At 27.0% G+C, this 22,326-nt stretch overlaps 5 protein-coding genes across 7 annotated transcripts; 2 read left to right on the forward strand and 3 right to left on the reverse strand.

Annotated features, from left to right (window-relative positions):
* Positions 1-176: 176 nt before the first annotated feature.
* On the reverse strand, positions 177-3,479 carry LOC124429499 (protein arginine N-methyltransferase 5). 2 transcript variants are annotated; one of them, XM_046974853.1, is made up of 12 exons: positions 3,353-3,479; positions 3,014-3,135; positions 2,800-2,918; positions 2,506-2,729; positions 2,189-2,368; positions 1,843-2,052; positions 1,548-1,756; positions 1,367-1,489; positions 1,104-1,279; positions 827-1,030; positions 558-739; positions 177-429 (listed from the first exon to the last, which is right to left on the reverse strand). In XM_046974853.1, exons 2-12 carry the CDS (start codon positions 3,100-3,102, stop codon positions 277-279), a joined length of 1,869 nt encoding a protein of 622 aa, XP_046830809.1. In that variant the 5' UTR covers positions 3,103-3,135; positions 3,353-3,479; the 3' UTR covers positions 177-276. The 2 variants fall into 2 exon arrangements, with proteins under 2 accessions (XP_046830809.1, XP_046830810.1); XM_046974854.1 differs by lacking the exon at positions 3,353-3,479 and adding an exon at positions 3,319-3,337.
* Positions 3,480-4,269: 790 nt separating this feature from the next.
* LOC124429497 (myb-binding protein 1A) lies at positions 4,270-9,011 on the reverse strand. The gene is made up of 10 exons (XM_046974851.1): positions 8,811-9,011; positions 8,523-8,720; positions 8,013-8,411; positions 7,336-7,913; positions 7,114-7,226; positions 6,504-7,027; positions 5,775-6,407; positions 5,431-5,679; positions 4,910-5,343; positions 4,270-4,825 (listed from the first exon to the last, which is right to left on the reverse strand). The coding sequence occupies exons 1-10, from the start codon at positions 8,985-8,987 to the stop codon at positions 4,411-4,413; spliced, it is 3,720 nt and encodes a 1,239-aa protein (XP_046830807.1). The 5' UTR covers positions 8,988-9,011; the 3' UTR covers positions 4,270-4,410.
* A 514-nt stretch (positions 9,012-9,525) lies between these two features.
* Positions 9,526-12,892, forward strand: LOC124429502 (eukaryotic translation initiation factor 4H-like). 2 transcript variants are annotated; one of them, XM_046974856.1, is made up of 5 exons: positions 9,526-9,643; positions 10,339-10,509; positions 10,625-10,878; positions 11,375-11,605; positions 11,686-12,892. In XM_046974856.1, the coding sequence occupies exons 1-5, from the start codon at positions 9,612-9,614 to the stop codon at positions 11,829-11,831; spliced, it is 834 nt and encodes a 277-aa protein (XP_046830812.1). In that variant the 5' UTR covers positions 9,526-9,611; the 3' UTR covers positions 11,832-12,892. The 2 variants fall into 2 exon arrangements, with proteins under 2 accessions (XP_046830812.1, XP_046830813.1); XM_046974857.1 differs by having other exon boundaries at positions 9,527-9,643; positions 10,625-10,824.
* A 711-nt stretch (positions 12,893-13,603) lies between these two features.
* Positions 13,604-15,764, forward strand: LOC124429504 (PHD finger-like domain-containing protein 5A). The gene is made up of 3 exons (XM_046974861.1): positions 13,604-14,032; positions 14,122-14,312; positions 14,391-15,764. The coding sequence occupies exons 1-3, from the start codon at positions 13,981-13,983 to the stop codon at positions 14,478-14,480; spliced, it is 333 nt and encodes a 110-aa protein (XP_046830817.1). The 5' UTR covers positions 13,604-13,980; the 3' UTR covers positions 14,481-15,764.
* Positions 15,765-17,364: 1,600 nt separating this feature from the next.
* Positions 17,365-22,183, reverse strand: LOC124429543 (protein real-time). Its single transcript, XM_046974959.1, has 16 exons — positions 21,871-22,183; positions 21,273-21,422; positions 21,043-21,174; positions 20,835-20,963; positions 20,653-20,756; positions 20,297-20,376; positions 19,904-20,206; positions 19,731-19,819; positions 19,514-19,651; positions 19,295-19,415; positions 19,082-19,206; positions 18,155-18,401; positions 17,958-18,073; positions 17,733-17,875; positions 17,562-17,648; positions 17,365-17,475 (listed from the first exon to the last, which is right to left on the reverse strand). Exons 1-15 carry the CDS (start codon positions 21,931-21,933, stop codon positions 17,579-17,581), a joined length of 2,010 nt encoding a protein of 669 aa, XP_046830915.1. The 5' UTR covers positions 21,934-22,183; the 3' UTR covers positions 17,365-17,475; positions 17,562-17,578.
* Between the last annotated feature and the right edge of the window lie 143 nt (positions 22,184-22,326).

Genomic DNA, 22,326 nt, shown 5'->3' on the forward strand with positions numbered 1-22,326 from the left:
GAGAATAACATAACAATAATAATATAGGGAGGTATAGATATTTTAATATCGCATAATGTTATTCTTCCTGCAGTAATCACTTCTGATTATTTATGTGCATTGCATTAATTTTTAAATAAGTTTATGATAATTATCAATGAATATCAGTTTCTGTAATAATCCTTTAAAGTCCGATATTAAAATAAGTATATTTATTTTTAATTTTGATAATACTAGAAAAAAGTAAAGCGCATTATTAAATACATATACACTTATGCGTATGCGTGCGTATGTGTGTTATAAACCAATAGTATAAGATCTTCCATTTGGATTATGAATTGATCCTATAATTGGTTCACTGATACACCACTCGTACCAAACATTTTTAACATTGCATCGGCGCCAAAAATGCAAAACTATTTTGTTCCCCTTTTTCAACTGAATAGATTCCTAATGTGCGATATATATATATATTGTTAACTTATTATGATTATTAAATATATAAGTATATAAAGGAATGTCAATTTTGAACATTACAATAATAATAAATATGTATATATTTTTTTAATCAAACTCACCTTTATAGGAAAGAAAATGGGAAACCAGCTAAACATTTCAGGACTATGTGTACTAGGTTCTATACTTAATGTAATATTATCATATAAGACTGCTTTGAAATAACCAGAAAATCCATGAAGTATGGAATCTTGTTCAACATCAAAAGTCTTCGTCTCATATCTGTTATTATCAATAATTTCTTCTATAACATATAGGTATTCATTATTGTTATTACAGCTGATATATATTTATAAGAAGGTAATTCTATTAATTTTAAATTATCACTTACCTTTATTTGGATGGTTAAACGTAAATAGAGGTTGTGGCTTTGCTATGTCATATTTATTTTGCAAGTGAACTACATATGGCGTCTCGAAATTTACAAGAGGATGTTTGTCCCTATCTTTGCATTGTCGTACTTCATTATATAATTTAGATGATTGTACAGGGCCAATATACGAAGTGTATGAACATGGAATACTGATTCCATCATCTAAATATTATTTAAAATATGAAATTTATTATGTAATTAGCTCATTTTTGTTCAGAAAGAGATATTTATATACCTTTCAAAAATCGTTGGACGCCATCCAAGCATTCAGGAGAAAGTTCATTATCTCCAAAAGACCCGAGCAGTTCAGATATAAGAATATCTGCTTGTTCTGGAGCACACCATTCTCTCATGTCACATGATACTACGGTTACTTTATCTCCCCACATATCTCCCTGAAGAGCCTGCAGGCTTTGAAAATAAGAAAATTTGAAATATATATTTTGCATACTTTTTTTGAGTTATAAAAAATATTCATATTATTCAATAAAATCTTACGTATTGACAGCATTTGGATTTTTCTCAACTGCATATACTTTAATTTCTTGATTTGTCAACTTGGCAGCATTTAATGCAGCACGCACAAGTGGTCCTCTTCCAGCTCCAACAACCATAATTACCCTATAATATAGCATACATTGTTGACCGAGTTCATACATCATATATAAATGATACATACATTTTATCAAGTTTAGTTTCCCTTTTCAAATTTATATTTATTATTGCTTCAACTATAGCAGCTTGATATTGGGTATACTTTATAGGATCTTTTTCAAATATTTCATATGTCTGCGATTCAAGATTATCCATCAATGGCTGTAGCGGACATTGCAGATAATCTTCGTAACCGCGAGCAAATCGTTCAACAGGACCATCTATTTGACAATTCTATAAAAAAAAATTTATATAATACATTGTTAGAATGTGACATTTATATTATATTATATTTTACTTAAAAGAATACTTTACTTTACCTTCCATAAATAGTCCAAGTAATTATGATAAAGTGTAATACTATTATATCGATTTGCTCCTGTCAATATAAATTGTACTTCCAACATAGCAAATTTCTTTATCAATATTTGATGTGCTTTGCTTAACACAGGATATCCTTTTTTATTTGTTATAAATAAAGTTGTTGGCAGTATCAAACATCTTACAGGTTCTCCTAGCCACCTATCAATCTGATATATTTTACATAAATTTATTGAGAATACATTTTCATTAACTTGTAGTATTTCAATTATAATTCATCTTCACTTCTTTAAAATGTAAAAATTTACGAAAGAAAAGAGAGAAAAAACGATAAATAAAAGTTACCTCTTCTGATTCAGGAAGATCATGGCTCACAATCAATGCAATTGCTAATTTCTTATCATAATCACAAACTGTTCTAAAACCATTCCACCATTCCCAAGGATTTTCAACCATAATATTTTCCTCCCCTCTGTATGAAAGTGCTTGTTTTAAAGGGTTTTCCATTGGTACTTGTACCCATATCTGAATTTATAGATACAAAAAAAAAAAAAAAAAAAAAAAAAAAAAGAAAGAGAAGTAATTATGCTTTCTATATAAAATATTCTTTACTCATTATAATTACGTATAAGAAATAACACATCAGAAAGAAAATAACATACTTGAAAATTACAAGTAGCTGATAATTTATCATTAATAATTCTGGCAAGATTTATATTCTTTTCTATGCCTCCTATTAATTTAAGCGTAATTCCTGCCAATCCTAAATGACTAGCTAATGATAATTCCTGGTTTAATGTTTCTTCACTATTTTTTCTATAATTAAGATCTTTAGCATCGACTTTTATATGCGATGATATTTTTCCAATAATTAAATTATTCCAATCTATAAAAGGAATATTATAGAATAGTTAATAATTTTGACATTAACCTAATGTAATTTTCATTATACATACCAGAAGTACATAATACCAAATCAGGTCTTGTAAGTGGTCCCTGTCGATTTTTGACAACACCCGAAATAAATTCTCTTTTAAACAATGGATGAACCAGTGGTATACATATAAATTCAAATCTATGAAAGAGTAATAAATTACATATCCGTGTAAACACTTATTAAATATATAATTAGAAATATATCAAAAATAGTATAATTTTTTGCAAGTATACCTAGATGAGGTTGCAGCAAATAAACAATTACTTAGATCAGGTACAGAACAAAGATCTAATCCACATGAAATTGGTCTTTGGTTTGTCATTATTTCTTATCATAAAATAATTCGAGTTGTTCTCTGAAAAAAAAAAGGGGAAAAAAAAAGGAAAAAAAAAATAAAATTATTATTTAATAACGCTTTCATTTGATAATAACTTCAGCTAAAGAAATTTTAATATAAAACATGATTAAAAACTTAATAGATTATCTTAAAGCTAATGAAATATATTAATCAAATAAATGCAATGTAATTTTCAATTACATTTGTATATTAAACTTTTAACTAATAAACGTACCTTTTGTCCGAAGCGTGTGTGACTTCAGCGACAGTTATGGACAAAATATGAACTACGAATACAAATGAGAAACACTACCCCCACCATGCGTCTATCGTATCGGTGTATAAGCTTGTTTGGTTATTCCTCTCAACACGTGCGTAACTATTACTTTCATGTGGGTGGAATAAATAGTTTAATAGACTGTGAACTAACACTTTTCAATATCTCATATGTATATTATTCTTCGATGATAGCGTGCGTCTCGCTAATGATTCATGCTAGGTACGACGTCGATACGCATTTGTTCTACAAATAAAAGTATAAAGGATAATAAATATAATTAAGACATATGATAATTAGTATATAAATTTGCGAATTTAAAGAAATTATCTTTGAATTTAATTATATCCTATCTTATATAGAGCTTAAAAGCTTTTTATTTGTGCATAAATTATTTTCAAAAAGTTATTGTTTGAATGATATGAACTTTTTTTGAAAGAGATAAAGCTTTTTCAAAAAATTCGAAAAAGCGGAGTCCTAGATTAAAGTTTCGTCTTTAAAATGGGATCTTATTGATCAAACTCGGTTAAGAATTACGCCTGTTTTCATTGTTGTCGTAAACCATTATAAAAACAGGAGTGATGAACAACCTTAACCTTATTTTCTTTAAAGATTGTGTCGAAAGGAAATCATGAACCGGTACTTTGTCAACAATAGGCATGCATGCATGCACGCATTACTCGCGGTAAATCGGAACAAGTCGGAACAAATCGGGATACATCGGAATACATCGGAATATGTCAGAGAAATTGAATTTTTAAAAGTGCGCCAACATCATTATACACTCTTTACCGTTCTTCAACAGTATATATTTTTTATACGTTTTTTAACATTAAAGTTTATATATAAATTAAATTATTAATGTCATCTGGAAATTTACGGTAATAAATTTTGTTATTTTTATTAAAAATCTATATACATAAACGCATGACATATGCTAACGATAGGCTTATACATCCATACGTTTTCTTACAATATAGCTTTTAATTTCGTATTTATTTCACTCTTATTATCGATCAATTTTTGCATCTTTTTTTTCTTTTCGCTATGTTTATAACATCTACATTTTCTGTGAGTAGCCTTTTATGTTTAGAAGTACCATTTGTTTCCTCGACGGGTACAACATTATCTTCTTTTATACTATCAATTTCATTTTTCCCATTTGAAATATGTATGGAACTAAATTGAATTACATCTAAACCTTCAGACATTGTCTTTAGACGTAATTCACGTGATTCCTTTTTTAACAACTGCTTTTTTTTCTGTTTACTCTTATTTTTCTTTTTTTTCTTCAATTCTGCTTTTGTCATCTCTGTACAATTTTTCTCATCAGCCTCCATAACGTGTTCGTCTTCGTCTTCCTCTTCTTCAGTAATTTTAGTTTGTCCATTAACTTTTGAAATTGAATTGATATCCTCTTTTTTTGCAGGCCTATAAATATAGAGTAAATAAAATGCATAAATATGATTTAAGTAAGTAATGAATGAATATATTTTTAATAATAATAATGCTTACCAACTAAGAGATATTCCAATTTGTGACGCTAATTTATTATATGCACTTCTTGCATCTTTAGAAAGCACAGCTTTAGACCTATATTCAGCCAATTTTTCTCCAATACTTTCCCATTTCCATACTTCTTGTAAATGTTGTGCATGAACCGTATGCAAAAGTAAAAATAATAGATATACAAATTTCTGTTTGATATCCTTTCCAACGCTACCATTATGATCTAAAGTAGATTTTTCATCTTTACATTCATTCGCATTACATAAGTCTTGTAATGTGTTTATACTATTTTTATATAACATTTTTTCCGTTTGAATTCGCTTTTTATTCTTTGTAGACTCAGAACGAATTAATCTGTTATTTCTGTACAAAATAGTTAAAAATTCGAGAGCTTGACCTCTACGATATGACCTTATCGTACTATCAAAAGCATATTCCACCTAGATAATATAATAAAAAATATAACACATTATCGATTGTATAATGATTTTCTATTATACATTGTCTATCATTTTGCTGAAACATACCAATAATGGTGCAAGTTGCCAATTACCTTCCCAGGATAATTGTAAAATACTTTTGAAAAGAATAGCTGGCAAAATACAATCTCTTTTCTTAAAGAATGCTGTTAAATTTGTTTTATAAATCTCCTCAAAAGTATCATCAGGTAAACCCACGTACTGCACACAGCGTATTAGGAAAGCACAACATTCTGCTAATTTATCTCCCATTTCTTGGCAAACAGAAGCGGAACGCTCTCCTTTTTCTATTAAAGTCTTATAATAACATATATTTTATTTATTGCTCATTTAACAACATGTAATGACACATATATATCTATATATGTATATATATGTATATATATAAATACCTTTAAAATTATTGTCAGTAACTCATTATCGACTCCTTCTGTATCTTTAAATTTTTTTATAGTTGATAATTTCTTTAAGCAAGCTCGTACTCGATTCTCTAGAGGTTTCTGATGTGGGTCCTTTATACAAAATTCTAATAATGCAAATAGTGGAACAAGCATATCTAAAGCAACGGCCATCGCTGGATTACATTCTAAATAAACTTCCAACAAATCTGTAACCCTGGCTCTAAAATGTGTCAAAGCTTGTGCCGATTTCTCTTGTTTTTTCGATTGTCCACGACGATTTTCTCGAAGAATTTTGAATGCTGCAGCTAACGACTCATCTAATCGTTTTCCTTCAGCTTCATCAATTTTATCTACATCAACATCTTCATCATTATTATCTATATTAACACCTCCTAAAGCCTGACTTACTGCTATACGTAATCTATCTGTAACAGTTTCATCTTCATTTCCTAAAGCTTCATCACTATCCATGTCGCTTTCATCTGAAGAATCAGTTGTAACTTCTGTATTATCTTCCTCAACATTATTGTCACCAATATCATTATCTTCATCGGAATCTGAGGATTCTTCATTATTTTCACCTTCTATAGACAATGGATTACTATCTCTTTTAATATCTAAAACCTAATATAGACGAATATATAAAAATTTCAAGTATTTAATAACATCTATAAATTCAACTTTAATCATCAGTATTTGTTATTATAAAAATATACTTACAGATAATATTTGATACACAGAAGCAGTTGTTATATATGGGCAAATATGTGGAAAAACACAAGTGACTAATGAACGCATCAAATGACTATTTTTGGATAAAAGTGATAACAAAAGATCTACCACTACTTCTACCCATTCTGGTTCTTCTTCTTCTACTTTTTTATTATGCAATTGTTTATTTGACTTAAATTTCTTTGTCACTCGTTCATAGCAACTTTGAAGTTCATTGATAGACATAATTGCCATATCTGGGTCTGAGAAGAGCTGTAGTCCCATATGTAAATACATAGTATGAAATATAGGTATAGCTTTTGCATTGGGATTGTTCTCTAATTTTTCAATTAAATAAATCACTTTTTTCCATGCTTCTGCTGATTCATTACCCAATGGTACCCTTACTTTTATATTTTCAGAATTTAATTCTGAATTTAAATAATGAACTAATGCACTCAACATATTTCGTAAATCATTCAATTTAGGCAGTTTATGATCCAAAGCACGATAAAAACTATCTTTGAAATGTGCTGTAAAACCAATATATTTTTTTATTTTGTGAGTGAAATAATAAAGGTATTTGTATTACGTCAAAATGAAACTTAATATAACTTACGAACAAGTTCTACACCGACATTTGGAACTTCACACAAACCATACACAAATAAGAACTTTAATTGATTCAATCTCCACTCTTGATCTAGTAATGTTGCTGGATGACTTATAAGCCTAAAATAATGTAAGAATAAAGAATTTTTTAATGATAAAGCAATTGTATTAAAAATAGAAACTTAACAATTACATTGATTTGTAAAAATACAACTATGTTTTTTGTTACCTTGTTAGTAATTGGGCAGCATAGATTCTTTCTGCATTTGTCCAGCTTTCTGTTTTCAAATTTTCCCTTTCTTTAGGAATTTCATTTTCTATTACATTTCTATACAGACTTGACAATTTCTTAACTCCATCTGCATTTAAATTGGCGGTGATCACTTGAACAACCTTGGTACCTGTTTTTTTTTCTATCATTAGATCTCCTGGATATAGGATTAATTTTTTTAATACATTTATCTGTATTTTTGTTTTAATATCTTTGACACTTATTACTAATAAATTTAGTAATTCCTTAAATGCTATCACAACTTCATCATTGTTATTCCTCTTTAAATTTGAACATTTCTTTAACATATGTTGCAAGAAATGTGAAGATAACAATGATGGAAGCACTGTTTTATCTGTAATATTTATGAGTAAAAGTCTTAAAATTTCTATAGCAACATGCTCATCAGTTTTTGATGGCTTTTGAAATTTGCAGTCTATCCCTATCCAGAAGTCAGTCACAAAATCAGTGGCTGCAAGTTTTTCACAAAATAAAGTGAATACTGGATGATGACAAGATATTATTCTGGGTAAATCCTAAATAATAATAAAATATGCAAATTATACAAATATAATTAAAAATTATAAAGTAGATGGGATAGACAATTTTCTGCAATTATATTATCATATACTTACTGTTAATATTTTTACAATATTCTTTATGCTTTCCTTAGTGATGACATCGTCACTACCTAAATATTTTTTCAAGAAATCCTGATTGACAAGACCTGGATATTTATCTCTGATAATCAATAAAGCATAAAATGTATCCAAAGTTTGTTCTGCCCATGGCTTGCCAAATTCCTTTTCAATGAATGGCCAAATAGATGTTTTTATAGAGTTTGTGTCAAGTTGATTTATAAATTCAATTAAAAATGAAATGGAAACAAATGATAGATAACTACGTTGTTTTCCAGCATTAAGAAGTATTTCTATAACTTTTGACTGAACATCAGTAGTACTACCCAAAAGTAATTTAGAACGTATTAATGCCCCGCTAGTTAATATACGTCCCATATATATATCAGCTTTTTCCTAAAATAATATTTAGTATCGTTAAATTGCAATTAAGTCTATATTAAATTAACACATTAATGACAAAAACTAAAAAACTACAACTATATTATTTATTCTTATCTATATTACACTTTTGGCATTGCTGTTAACTGGGTGTAATTCCGTATCCATCGTAACTAAAATCGTTTCTACCGAGATATTAGGATGCATTGTCAAGAAAGTTGTTAATGTACTATAAAAACCTTTTTTGGCATATAGTTTAGAGGATCCTAATCCACGTATTAATCTTGTCATAGCATATTTGTGTTCTTTATTATCATGTATATCCTATAAAGTTATGAATGTTATTTATTTAATTTTTATTTTAAAAGAAACAGCTTCAAACTTTTCGCAAATATTAATTTTTAGGTTACTTACAGAATTATGTTCATGCAAATGTCTTAGCAATGTAATTCCACCGTCACATCTCACTGATTCGTTTTTATTAATAAGTTTTGTAAAACAGTCTAACGTTGTTGAATTCATCTTTTCTACACTTCGTAATTTTAAATCACGTGAAGCATTCTGTACCATGTGCGTGCTCTCGAGAGCCATCTTGATTCTTTACCATTAAAGACTACGTTAATCACAAATCTGAATGAAAAACGAAGTTATTTTTAATATTGTTCAGATAAGAGATATTTCTTAAAAGCTTAAGTATATTTCATTTGATAAACATTTTATAATTTTTTTTTTTTTATTTATTGTGTGTATATTTTAAAAATTTATTTTTATCTTTTTTTCTAAAATCTACGTAGCAATATATATATATATAATATGTATGTATATATATGCGTATATATATATATATATGTATATGCGTGTGTAAGGAAACTATTGCAATGAAGTAAATTTACGATACATAAACATTAATTAAATAGTTACTAAACAAAGTAACATCAACGAAAAATAGTTATTTTTCCAAATTAATAATAATGACATGCTTTTCTAATTTCCACGATTTCGATGTATTAGTTTGTAGATATTACTAAATTATGTATTAGAAAATTTTCATTAATTTACTGATCGTAAATGATATTATCCTGAATGAATATTGGAAAGTATATGTAACATAGTACTTGTTGTATCCATAATTCATCTAAACAGTTAGAACAGTGCCATCTTTAGCACAGTGACTCGCTCGACCCGCGCGGTCGCGATCAGTTTCGTGTATCCAATATGGCAGGTCGAGGTGGTTACGAAGATCCAAGGCAAGTATCGGTCAAAATGTTGTTTGTATACAATAACCACTACGCTATCTAAAATAATTTAACTATAAAGTTTATTTTTTTTTGTACTTTGAACGAGGAAACAGGTTCTTTCCACAAATATCTCGCGACTTTAAGGTTAAGTGAATTCATATTAGAGTGCAGCACACAGCATCTCGCGGACATAGTGCCTCGAACACGCGGCTTTATTTTGGCCGGTTGTCTATCAGTGGATATGAAACGTGGCACTGTGAATGGAACTCTCCGATTAATTATGTTTTTATAATAACAATATGAAATCTCGTGAAAGTCACTCATAGTATATCCATTTGAGCACCTGTGCCCTAATAACGCAGTATCCAATTCAGTGTTAGAAACTATGATATCATATTAACAAACATACATTTTGGTGTTTTTATACCTATTCTGAAAATAATAGTGATATTACGAATATTTTTACCTTTTTTTATTTATAACATCTCCGATTTATTTTATATCTTAATAAGGTTATGATACGCGAATTGTATCTAATAAATTTAGCAAAAATACACAAGCAATATATATGAATATCAATTTAACAATATCAAATTTAATTATAAGAATACTTTTTTAATAATGACTTCTAAAATTATGTTACATCTTTATTGTTTATTTGTCTTTAATGATTTTAAAATGTAAACTTTATGTTTATTCTATAGAGATTATGGTGGCGGATATCGTAGTGGTAGAAAACCATTGCCTACTGAACCTCCCTATACTGCTTTTGTGGGAAATTTGCCAAATGGAATTGTTCAAGGAGACGTGGACAAGATTTTTAATCAGTTTAATGTTAAAGGGATCAGATTGGTAAAAGATAGAGAAACTGATAGGTTTGTATATTAAATATATATGTATGTGTATATATATATATATATATATATATATATATATATAATTAAATATAAATTTTATGACCAATCTTGTAAAATTATGAATTATTTGCAGATTTAAGGGATTTTGTTATGTAGAATTTGAAGATTTGGCTGATTTGGAAGCAGCATTAGACCTGGATGGTGTAGTAGATGTAGAAGGAAGTATAATCAAAATCGATGTAGCAGAAGGGAAAAGAAATGATCGAGGAGGTGGCTTTGACAGAAGAGGCCGAGGAGGACATACCAGTAGTAGTGGTTTCAGAGGAAGAGAAGGTGGCCATAGTAGATTTAGTGGAGATGATTTTTGTAGCAAATCCATCTATACGAGTAAGCGTTATGCCAAGCATAACGTGTGCTGTGATCTTTTGCAATTTTATTTTTAATTGCATGATTTTATCATTCATTAATATTTTTTTCAAAGTATGGGCAAACTTACATTTATCTAATTAATTTATCTAACTCGTCAATTGTTCAAAAATGTCATGGCACTGAACTCGTATAATTGTATAACTACTTTAACCTTAATTGAAAAATGATCAATAACATTTGTGTACTTACTTAACGTCAAAGTTTATTTTTTATGCTTATGTTTGATTATCCAATCTAACTATTAGAGCATTTACTTATTCTTGCAAATAATCTGTTTTTATAATATATATTTTCAATATTCAAAGAATAATGAAGAAGTCTAAAAAAAGAGCTAGTTATAATTAAAAGCTTGAATATTTCAAAGAACAAATTTAAAAACATTATTATCTAAGAATGGTTATTTTTATATTTTGATCTATTTTAATATTATGAATTCTGTGAAAACTGTTTGTAGGATATAATGACAGAGGACCACAGGGTGGAGGCAGGCAAGGAAGTGGTTGGGATTCAAGAGGTAACAGAGGCAATTATGGCCAATTTAATGATGACTCTGGTGGAGGTAGTAGAGAGTGGTCACGTACGACGTCGAGATCGTACAGCAATAGACCACCACCACCACCACGTGGAATGGGGTCTGATCGTAAACCATTCCACGATGAACCAGATCTTAAAGACCCTCCCCCAGGTATATTAGTAGATTTTATTTCATAGGAAAATTTTTGCATGATACATTCTTTTTATCTATATCAATATTGCAACGTACAGGTACAAGTCGCAGAAAACGTTTGGTCCTGGCACCAAGAACAATTCAAGATCCTGTAAATGCAATTGCTGAATCAAGTAAATCAAGTTCAATTTATGGAGGTGCTAAGCCTCGAGAAGAAAAATTAAAAGCTAATGAAATTGAGTAAAAAGAAACTAACATCATAGTTTCCACTTTCTTAAGCATATGGAGGAAGAAATTTCCCAATAAAAAATTTGAAAGCCAACACAAGATCCTCTTAGTTTTCTAAAATGTGGAAAAACTCTCCAAAAATACATGGAACCATAATAACAATTTTTATTTACCCCTTATGGTAGGAGTCTTCCCCAAGAATGTAATCACTGTAGGGAACAATTCAATAAGGTTTCTTTAGTTTTCACAATTGTTCATATTTTTTAGGCAAAATATAAAGTTCTTGTCTAACACCCTCTATATCTTACCTCTTTATAATGCAAAATTAATATCAGATTAATAACTTTATTGGAATAATAAAATAAAATAGTGTGTTAAATAAATGTGTGCAAATAATAAAATAGTGTGCATAATGTGCATGCAATGATAGTAATAATATTTACAAACAAATTATTGTTAAATTTGTTAAAGCGATATAGTATATAGGTATTTTATTGTTCATATCATGTCATATAACATTCTATGTCAAATATAATGATATCGAGGGTGTTGGGTATAAATTATATAAAGTGTGCTTTATATGATATACAAGCTGCATCTTTTCATAAATTTTCCTAAAAGTAAATCGTAAAAAATTTACTTTGCTTTTTTTTTTGCATCTAACTTCATCGATCCTAATTCGAATAATTGTATAAATGATAATTTTATAAAGAAATCGTAATGAATTGTTTATTACGTGTCATTGCAAACAAATGTTCAAAAATATTGCACGGTAGTTCAGAAAGAAAAGGAAAAAGAGAAAAAAAAGATAGATCAATAGTTAGTAAAAATATAATGTGAATGCTTGGGAAATTTATACACCATTGAGAATGGTACAGTGGAGAACGTACCAATTATTATACATTAATATTGTGTAATGAATTAATTAATTGCGCTAATAATAAACGTCGATAGATAAAAAGACAGCATCGACGATTATGAGATAGTAACAGAAAAAAAATTTATGTAATAAATATTATGTAAACGTATGCTTGTATATGATACTATTTCTTGAATAAAGTAGCTGTTTGCCTCGTACTCGTGTAACGTATTGAAAGTAAGATCAATGAAATATTGAAAGTGTAATTTTGTTTGTGAATGTCAAAGGGTTGTTCATATTTCTTGTAAACTATTCCCTGAACGCAATTTTAATGTGTTACCTATCTAGGTAAATGACTTCTAAAATAAAGCTGTCTTTCTCTATTACCAAGTATGTAAATATATATATGTCAACACTCAGATAAGAATGCAAATTAACACGAACTCTTCCCTTATCCAATTTTATGCATATTCTTTTTTATTTTTTTTTAAATTTGACACATCAAAAAGATAAATATGTTTCTTTCATTGTCAAAAATTGAATTTTTTCCATTATACTTATGGTGTAATTAATTGACTAAATATTTCTTTTTGTTTAAGAAATATATGGATATCTTTCGTTAAAAAAGGAAGTAAAAAAATTTACTTATATAAATAATAAATTACAATTTATATATGTAGAAAATAAAAAAGAATTCTAGTAGTTCGAAAAAACTTTTTTCATAATTATTATTTAAGAGAGCTGTAATGTCATTTTACAATTATAAATATAGATTATTTTATTTAAACTAATTGTATATGAATTTGCTTCATAAGTTATCATAAAAAATATATATGAAATTCTCTTTTTTTTTCGCAATATACATAGTTCATTTCAAAATATATTTATTCATTGTTTAATTCTAGATGGTGGCTGTTACTTATGGCGGTTTTTTATGAAAAATAATGAAATTTTATATAATAAAATAATAATATACATCTTGAAAATACACTAATAAAACGTTGTATATATATATATATATATATATATATATATATGTGTGTATATAAATATACTTCTTACTTTAGACACTTAAGTAGTTCCGTAAAGTTTCATTTTCATGTATATCGACTAACCTATTGTAGCATACTTTTCGTGCACGACTTTTCTAGGAGCTATCCGATCTCTATAATTAATTTATTTAAGACATAATTCAATACACAAATAACAATTATTATGATAAATAAGTGTGTTTTTAAGTCAGCAAGTATATAACCTATAAAACTATATGTATTGATAAAACTATAAGTAATTATTTCTTATAAAAATGGCCAAGCATCATCCAGATTTGATTTTTTGTCGTAAACAACCGGGTGTTGGTACGTTAAGATATTGTTTTTAATAAAAAAAGAAAGAAAGAAAAAAAAAAGAGATTCATACAGAAATATAATAAAAGAATTTTTTTTAGCAATTGGTCGTCTCTGTGAAAAATGTGATGGCAAATGTGTTATTTGTGATTCCTATGTTAGACCTTGTACTCTTGTTAGAATATGCGATGAATGTAATTATGGATCATACCAAGGACGTTGCGTGATATGTGGAGGACCTGGCGTATCAGATGCATACTATTGTAAAGAATGTACAATTCAAGAAAAAGATGTAAATATATCTCTTTAGTATAATTATATAAATTGATATCAAATATATATATTTTACAATTTATTTTATAACTTTCAGAGAGATGGTTGTCCTAAAATAGTAAACTTAGGTAGTTCCAAAACAGATCTCTTCTACGAGAGAAAAAAATATGGATTTAAAAGAAGATAATTTTTTTTTATTAGTTGTCAGCAATCATAAAGAAATAAATTCTTTTTAACATATTGTAATATAACGATTTTTCCATTAATTTTTATTAAATCATAGGGTATGATATTTTGATAACTCATAAATGATTTCACATTAAATAATAAGATAAAATTTTAAAGTAAAGATAAAGTGTATTATGTACTATTTAATATATATACAAGATAATTTCTATAAATAAACATGCCTTTTCATTATATTCCAACTTATTAATTATTCCCTGATTACTCATAACATCTCCTTATTTCATTCTAGTTACAATATTGAATATCAATCTTAGAAATAAATATATGTGATGTGATGTAAATCTTAATCATCATGGGTAAATAGATTGTTCTGCTATACTTCATTCAAAACAAGCATATACAATATTTCTCTATTTTATAACAACTTTTTACAATAGATTGTAAAAATAGATCCAATCTTTTGGCTTTTTTTTCAGTTCACTTTAATATTTTTCTACATTGCAGCGTGCACCAAAATTATAGTCATTGAACATATATAAAAAAACATATGTAGTCATTTTGCAGATAGAACGGTATTTTACAAAATACATTTTCATTGTTTATAAAATAATATATTCTTATTAAATATATATATAGGAGAAGAAAATTAAAAAGTAATTTTTACTGTACATAAGAAACAGCAGCAATGTAGTTATTATCTGTTATGTGTTCTAACTTACTGTTCTTATAAAGAATATATATTATTTTATATAAAAGTATTTTATATATCTACTTTATATTATGTGAGAAGTACAAGTTTCTTTGTTATCTATAAGTTTAACTTCAATATTTGCTGTTCTCTATCAATTGGTATTTAATTTATAAATACATTAAAATATAAAAAGAAAGCATAAAAGATATTTCTTGCTGACTATATAATGACTATATAATAACTTGTACTTCTTTGCAAATGTTCATTTGTCAATTATTTAAACTATACGTGATTTATAGATATATTTCCTGTACTGTTGGTATATAATCTAATACTCTATTAAGAAATAAAATCTATTTTACTAAGAAATATACTATAACCTTATTTTTAAAAATGCATTAGTTTTAATTGCTGATATTAAAATGGATGGACTTTGTTAGACTTATTTGCAAAATTATTTACTAAAATTTACTAATGTAAATTAGTGATTATCATAGGAATGTTTATTTTATTTAGTTATTATAAGGTTGTGTATATTTCTACATTGAACTGAGTTATTGAACTGAACATAAAATTACTTCAATTCTATATTAAAATGCAATTAAGTTTTCTTGCTATAATTTTTACGTATTAATTATCTATAGTTATATCGTGTATATGCACATTATTGATTTTTTACAAAATTTTATTTTAATCTACATCGAAACCCTATTGGATTATAAGTTTAGTTTTATAATGCAAATCCATTATTGTAAAAACTATTTTTTTTTTATATCTAGAAATTAGTTGTTAATATATAAACAGCAAAAGGCTGTTCTGAAGCATCTATATCTTTAGTGAATAATAAGCATTTACTGGAAGTATATATATGTATATAACATGTTAATATTGTAATATATATATATATATATATATATATATATATATATATATATATATATATATATATATATATGCAATATGCTTACTTTATGCTTTAAATAGCATTAACACGATATAATTAACATCATATCTTTATAATTTTTGTCTAATAAAAAATATAATTTATGTTATTTCAAGAAAGCAAGATATGTAACTATTATAACGAAAATTTAAAGTAATATAATTTGCAAAACTATAGTTTATACTTAAAATCCATTGACACATGTAAAAGAACTGTTAAAGAAAAATGAGTTTTATATTAATTTATTATTAGATAATTACGATAATGATATACGTAGTTAAACTAATAATAAGTATTTATTTTTGATAGTTATACTTCCGTAAAATCATTATGAAAAAAACATAACCTTCTCCGACATATATATATATATATGTGTACTTTTTAATTTTACTTTTACTTTGGAAATGCATGCAAAAGATAAAATAGAAATATCTATAATTTCGAATAATTAACGTATATGTATAATCAATATGTAATAACAAATTAAATATGTATTGTCAAATATTCCTCTTTTTAGATTATTCAATAGTACTCATTTGTATATAATTTAAACTTTGTTAAAACTATAACAAAATAATATAAAATTAACTGAATTTAATAAATAATTTTACCTAGGTTCTAAACAAATGCATATTTCAAGAGATTCTAAATTTCTTTGAAAAATAAAATCATTGCAGGTACTTTGATTTATGTATACAGTGTGTAGTTGTATATATCTAAACCCTGTTACAAAATTATTTAAGAATCTATCTTTATTTTACATAAAATAATGTTTTATATAAAATGGAAATGAAAAAGTAACAGAAATAAATTATTAAATAGAGAGTGAGAAGAAATTTATAAAAATATTTTATTCATATCTTTGTGTGAAAAGATTTCATTTAAAAATTATTAAAACTTCTAGAAAAAAATAATATCTTTGACAGTACAAATTCATAAAATTCTTTTCAGATTAGCGAATAATTTTTTGTGGCAAAGTTAACAAATAATCTTTTATAAGTTAAATCAAATTATAATACTAATTAAAATCAATAGTATTTACTAAATTATCTTTGCCTAATAAAATAAATTGTTTAAGGTAAACTTTTGTGTAAGTCAGAATATCCATAATTATTGATCTATTATCAGAGTGTCAACGAATAAAAAGTAAAATTATTTCGTAAATATAATGTAATTGTAATTATAATTTTCTACTAATAACTACTTAGGCTTTTACTATTCTTTACACCATTTTATTCCTTTTTTACCTTTTTATTAATTTATAGTTTCTTGTACTTCCTTTTTCCTACCTCAATAAAAATATAGTACCTATATTACCAGTATCAACTGATTTTCATTTTGCATCAATTATTGGATCTTCTATAGATAGAATAAAAATAAAGAGTGAAGTATATTTTTATTAATATCAATAGTTTTTATGATTAAAGACAATCTAACTAACATACCTGGCAGTGATTGCTTCTCATCTAGATAAAGATGAACTTGCTACAGATCGTCCACTCACTGCAGATTGTAAGCTTAACATAGATCCCCTTTATCGGGCACAAACGATGATTATTATTTTTAAGAAATGCATATATAGTTTCTCTTATTAACATACAACGTCGCGTAAATACCTGTAATGTACCGATGGTAAAGTTTCATAAAAATACATAAGTTGTGCCTTATGAGAGCTTATAGAAGAAAGAAATTCTCCTTGTTCTTCTTGATTCTGCCATTGCAAAATATAAATTCCTGCAACCTGCATTATGTGTGTACCCTAACAAATGAACGTTCTATATTATTTTCCTCCTTAGTAAATTTAATATATTTTAAAGCATAATAGGACAAATTTTAAATACCTGAATGCTTTCACCATCATGACATACAATACTTGGTTCCACTTTTATAAAGCCTTCTTTTGATTCTTTTGACATAGTTATTTCATGATCATTACATGGCATAAATTCCAAAATTTCTGTAACCAAAATTATATGCAATTGTATAATCGTTCAATCATTATTTTATGCAGTGAAATGTTTAAATATCTAAAATTTACCTGTGGAAAGATTAGTATCATGATCTTTCGGTTTATGTAACACAGTAAATATTACATTGTGTCGCATTACGTCAAAGTCCCATGTAAGAACAGCTCCTGGATCATCGCATTGAATCGTAACGTGATGACTTTGTCCGCGACTCAAACTGATAGAATGATACAAACTATGCTCGTGTTCGCAAGCTGTATTATCCGGATCAACTTTATACAAATTTTTTGGCACAACTCCGCCTTCCATTATATAAATCTATCATTTCGAATAGATAATAAATAAGTCATTCATTTGATCAATTTTATATCATTATTATGTATAATAAATTTGCGAAACATATCTGGTACTATATTAGTAGTACAAACTAATGAAAAAAAATTTCTTTTGATCACAAGTTCTTAATACCTGTGATAACGTACGATTAACTAATAAAATGATTCTTTTTTTAATAAATGAATGTATTAAATAATTTTCATTTATACCATATATATGATGCAATAGAATACTATAAATATAGTGGACCTTTAAAGTGCATAAGTGAGATACATTACACTTTATGTTATTATTTTAGATTTTGCATTGATTGAAACAGTGTAAATTTTACAACAAATAGGACATAAATTTCATATATAATCTTACACTGTCTGTAAGATTGCTGGCTGCAGCGTCGAAAATATAATATCTTCGAGGTACCGTGAATACTTCGTATATACTTTCCTAGCAGTTAATAAATTAACTATTATATATCGATTATACTCTTAAAATAAATCTGTCTCAAACTATAACGTTATCTTTAAACCAATTTGTTTAAAGCAATAATTTTACGAGTTTGTTGAAATAAAATTTTACGTTTTATCGAAGATCTCTCTATAGAAGATAAAACTGTAAAAAAAAAAAAAAAAGAAAAATATAATATTAAATAACAGTAATATTACCTCAGATGAACCACCTAAAAAGTCAGGAATAAATTCTGATTCTATATAATCGCTAAGACCACCTGCTCCTTGTTCTTGGTAGTCTGTACCACAATAGAATATGAATTTTTTTCTCGTATTTTCATCTATAATCAAAATAACAAAATAATATAAATTATAACAAAAATTAATGGATTAATTAACTATATAATATAAACTTTTGTATATTCTTACGAATGAATGTACTGATGAGGGTCCATAATATAGGAAAACATCTGGGTGCCCGTATAATAAGAACACGTCCCATTGTTTCGGGATAATTCGCTTCTACTATTTCAATAATTCGTAAAAGTGTCTAAAAAGTTAGTATATTTTTATTATTATAATTTAATGTTAATTTGTAAAAGAATATACGTTAATTATACGTATGTTCTTTTTCAAAATTATTTATACCTTTATACCAGGTCTCCAAAGATGACGCATATTTAGACCTTCTAAATCAATTAGCAAAGACCATTGTGAAACTGGATGGCCCCAGACAGTAGTGGCCTCATCCATTAAAAGAAGTCCTTCTTCACAAATATGCAGTGCCTGTGTTTATAGTAATAATAATGAGTGTTCTTGTATATATTGCCATTTCGATCAAAAAATATCAACTAATACAACATACCAATAATAATAATTCATCTTCTCCAGTTGATTTAAGGAGACCTTTCACATCAACTTGACCTAATCTCAATATATATAGTGGTCGTCCGTCTATACAAAAAATAAATACTCCAAGTAATATTTATCTCATTATTAATCAATAAATATAAGATCGTATATTTTATTATATATTACCTTTATCAAAATGATGCCAACCACCTGGAAAATAATCTCTAATTACTTGAGGAGTTTCATACTCTTCAAGGAGTTTGTCAATTTGATGTTTTTTCCTCCAGTGTAATGACTGTGTCAACATATCTTTAGCCTTTTCTACTGAAAATTCTGTAGCTCTTAAGAACCTCAGTAGCGTTGCATCAGCTGGTACAGAACTACCTCTTAATTCTTCTATACTATGTCGTAATTGTATTAGTTTGCTCTCTTGCATCATGTCTAGTTTTCCTAAATATCTTTCTATATAGTCTGATGAGAGCTGTATCTCTAAATTATGGAAACAAAATTGTTAAATATATAAATAATTTTTTAAGTACTTTTATAATTAAAAAAGAAGAAATATTTTTCAAATAATACCTCTATTACTAGACAACTTGTTCTCGACATTACATACTTCTTTGTCACTATGTAATTCACTACTATCACCCACATATTTCCTATATAAAAAAATGAACCATTGCAGATGTAGAAGAATGTGATGTTGATTATATTCACTAATATTAATCTAGGAGCAATATAATATCTTTTAACTGCTGCAAATTAAAAAGAGAAAGAGACATGTTTTAAGAAGGGAGACTTCAAAAATGTTTTCACAAATAAAGAGAGGTGCTCTTGGATCTTGCCGTGCTCTTCTGTGGTATAGCCCCATTTTAACATATGTACCTATCATTTGCAACAATTATATTTTACTATATTAATATATTAATACTTACTCTTTTTCTTTAGAAGTTTCTTCTTCTTGATCTCTCCAAGGAGCTACATAAGTTATACCTTCTTCTTTTAATTGATTGATAAAATATTCAATTATTTCTTTTCCCTAATATCATTAAATTTATATATTATATTTAGAACTGTCAGATTAACGATTAAAAATTGTTTCTATATAATTATTTACCTTTGAAATATTTTGAGCATATTGCTTCATTGCCAACTTTTCCATTGAATTCTCAAATCCAAAGAAGTTCTTAATATCTAAACTTGCAGTTTGTTCAAAGCAAGTCCATTCCGAATTTTCAGGATGAATCTTAAATATATTTAAATAATAAATATACAAATAATTTTATAAATAATAAAATTATAAATAATTCGTATATGTTACTTACAAAGTATCTACATTTTTCAAGAACTGTTACTCTAGAAGAGAAGCTTTCATTGTATGCCTCTATTTCCAAAACGCTCTTGCGCCTATTTAATATATTCTTTTGAATAAAATAAACAAAATCTACTCCAATGATCTATGAGCATACAAAAATTATTAGAAAATTATTATAGGTGTACATGTCAAATAAAATCGAACAATTTTTTCTAAAAATATATTTATCCAAATATTTACTTTTTTCAAAATATATGGTGCTTCAACATTTAATTTACATCTTCTTTCTGTCGTTCTAATTGCACCATCTTCGCTTTCTTCGTCTAATGTAATGTCGCATCCTACAAATACTGGTATCTGAGGGCATGTAGGAAATCTACGTTCATAGGCCTATAAAAAAACAGATTTATATGTATATATATATATATATATCTTTAAAAGAAAACAAATAATGTAATTAAATGGAAATGTATTTTATGCAAATCCAGAAAGATTTATAAATTTGAGCTTGAAAGTAAATGACTTTGACCTGAAACATCATACATATATCTGTAGGATTATTGCGTAATAGGATTTTAACAAGGACAAGTATAGGAAATTATAGAAGTGAAAGTGTCACATCTTCAATAATCTTATTATATTATGCTATATAGATAATATTATGTATATTATTTTCAATTGTAAAATACTCTACGTTTTCATTTTATCAATGCAAATTTGGTACGTAAAGTTTTACCTTATAATTTACTTATGTACATTCATGACAAAAGTAAGACGAGCAAGACTTATGAATATTTCATAACAGATGTGTTTGAAGGCTGTATAATAATAAACATACCATCATGACAAGGGCAAATGGGTGCTTATAAACTCGAACAGGTGATTGGTATTGTTGAACCATATTGGTGTGATTTTTTTTATTTATCAATTGTTAAACATGCAAATTATATTTTTCAAATCACGATTATCCTATTGCTACGCGACAACAAGACTTAAATCCGCCAAATTTAATCACTTCACGTTATCATAAACTATCCACCAGAGTAGACGAATTAAGTAGTTTTGATTAGTAGGTATGTACGACCAGTAGAGAGCGCAAACGGCAATAACATCAGCGCCATCTATCAAGTCGATTACACAGACACCCCTTTTTAGTCTTTTTGTTGTTACGATCCTGATCCTCATAAATGATTCTCTTTTTGGATCTTTTTGATAATACGGTATTTAACGCGAACAAAATAATAAAAAGCAGTGATATTTTCTATACTGTACAAAAAAATATTTTTCGTTTATT

This window comes from Vespa crabro, chromosome 15 (assembly GCF_910589235.1).
Source record: "Vespa crabro chromosome 15, iyVesCrab1.2, whole genome shotgun sequence".
NCBI lineage: Eukaryota > Metazoa > Arthropoda > Insecta > Hymenoptera > Vespidae > Vespa > Vespa crabro.

Bases quoted from the DNA above. Each gene is read 5' to 3' on its own strand.
- LOC124429499 (XM_046974853.1), bottom strand. From the start codon at position 3,102: ATGACAAACCAAAGACCAATTTCATGTGGATTAGATCTTTGTTCTGTA. The intron at 2,730-2,799 runs GTATGTATAATG...TTCCTTTTATAG, and splicing joins TTTGGTATTATGTACTTCTG to ATTGGAATAATTTAATTATT. The intron at 1,490-1,547 runs GTATGTATCATT...GCTATATTATAG, and splicing joins GAAACTAAACTTGATAAAAT to GGTAATTATGGTTGTTGGAG.
- LOC124429497 (XM_046974851.1), bottom strand. From the start codon at position 8,987: ATGGCTCTCGAGAGCACGCACATGGTACAGAATGCTTCACGTGATTTA. The intron at 8,412-8,522 runs GTAATATAGATA...ATATTATTTTAG, and splicing joins TTAACAGCAATGCCAAAAGT to GAAAAAGCTGATATATATAT. The intron at 7,914-8,012 runs GTAAGTATATGA...ATTATTATTTAG, and splicing joins ATATTGTAAAAATATTAACA to GATTTACCCAGAATAATATC.
- LOC124429504 (XM_046974861.1), top strand. From the start codon at position 13,981: ATGGCCAAGCATCATCCAGATTTGATTTTTTGTCGTAAACAACCGGGT. The intron at 14,033-14,121 runs GTACGTTAAGAT...AATTTTTTTTAG, and splicing joins TCGTAAACAACCGGGTGTTG to CAATTGGTCGTCTCTGTGAA. The intron at 14,313-14,390 runs GTAAATATATCT...TATAACTTTCAG, and splicing joins GTACAATTCAAGAAAAAGAT to AGAGATGGTTGTCCTAAAAT.
- LOC124429543 (XM_046974959.1), bottom strand. From the start codon at position 21,933: ATGGTTCAACAATACCAATCACCTGTTCGAGTTTATAAGCACCCATTT. The intron at 19,207-19,294 runs GTAAGAATATAC...TTTTGATTATAG, and splicing joins CCTCATCAGTACATTCATTC to ATGAAAATACGAGAAAAAAA. The intron at 17,649-17,732 runs GTATTTACGCGA...TGCCCGATAAAG, and splicing joins TTACCATCGGTACATTACAG to GGGATCTATGTTAAGCTTAC.
- LOC124429502 (XM_046974856.1), top strand. From the start codon at position 9,612: ATGGCAGGTCGAGGTGGTTACGAAGATCCAAG. The intron at 9,644-10,338 runs GCAAGTATCGGT...TTTATTCTATAG, and splicing joins GGTGGTTACGAAGATCCAAG to AGATTATGGTGGCGGATATC. The intron at 11,606-11,685 runs GTATATTAGTAG...TGCAACGTACAG, and splicing joins TCTTAAAGACCCTCCCCCAG to GTACAAGTCGCAGAAAACGT.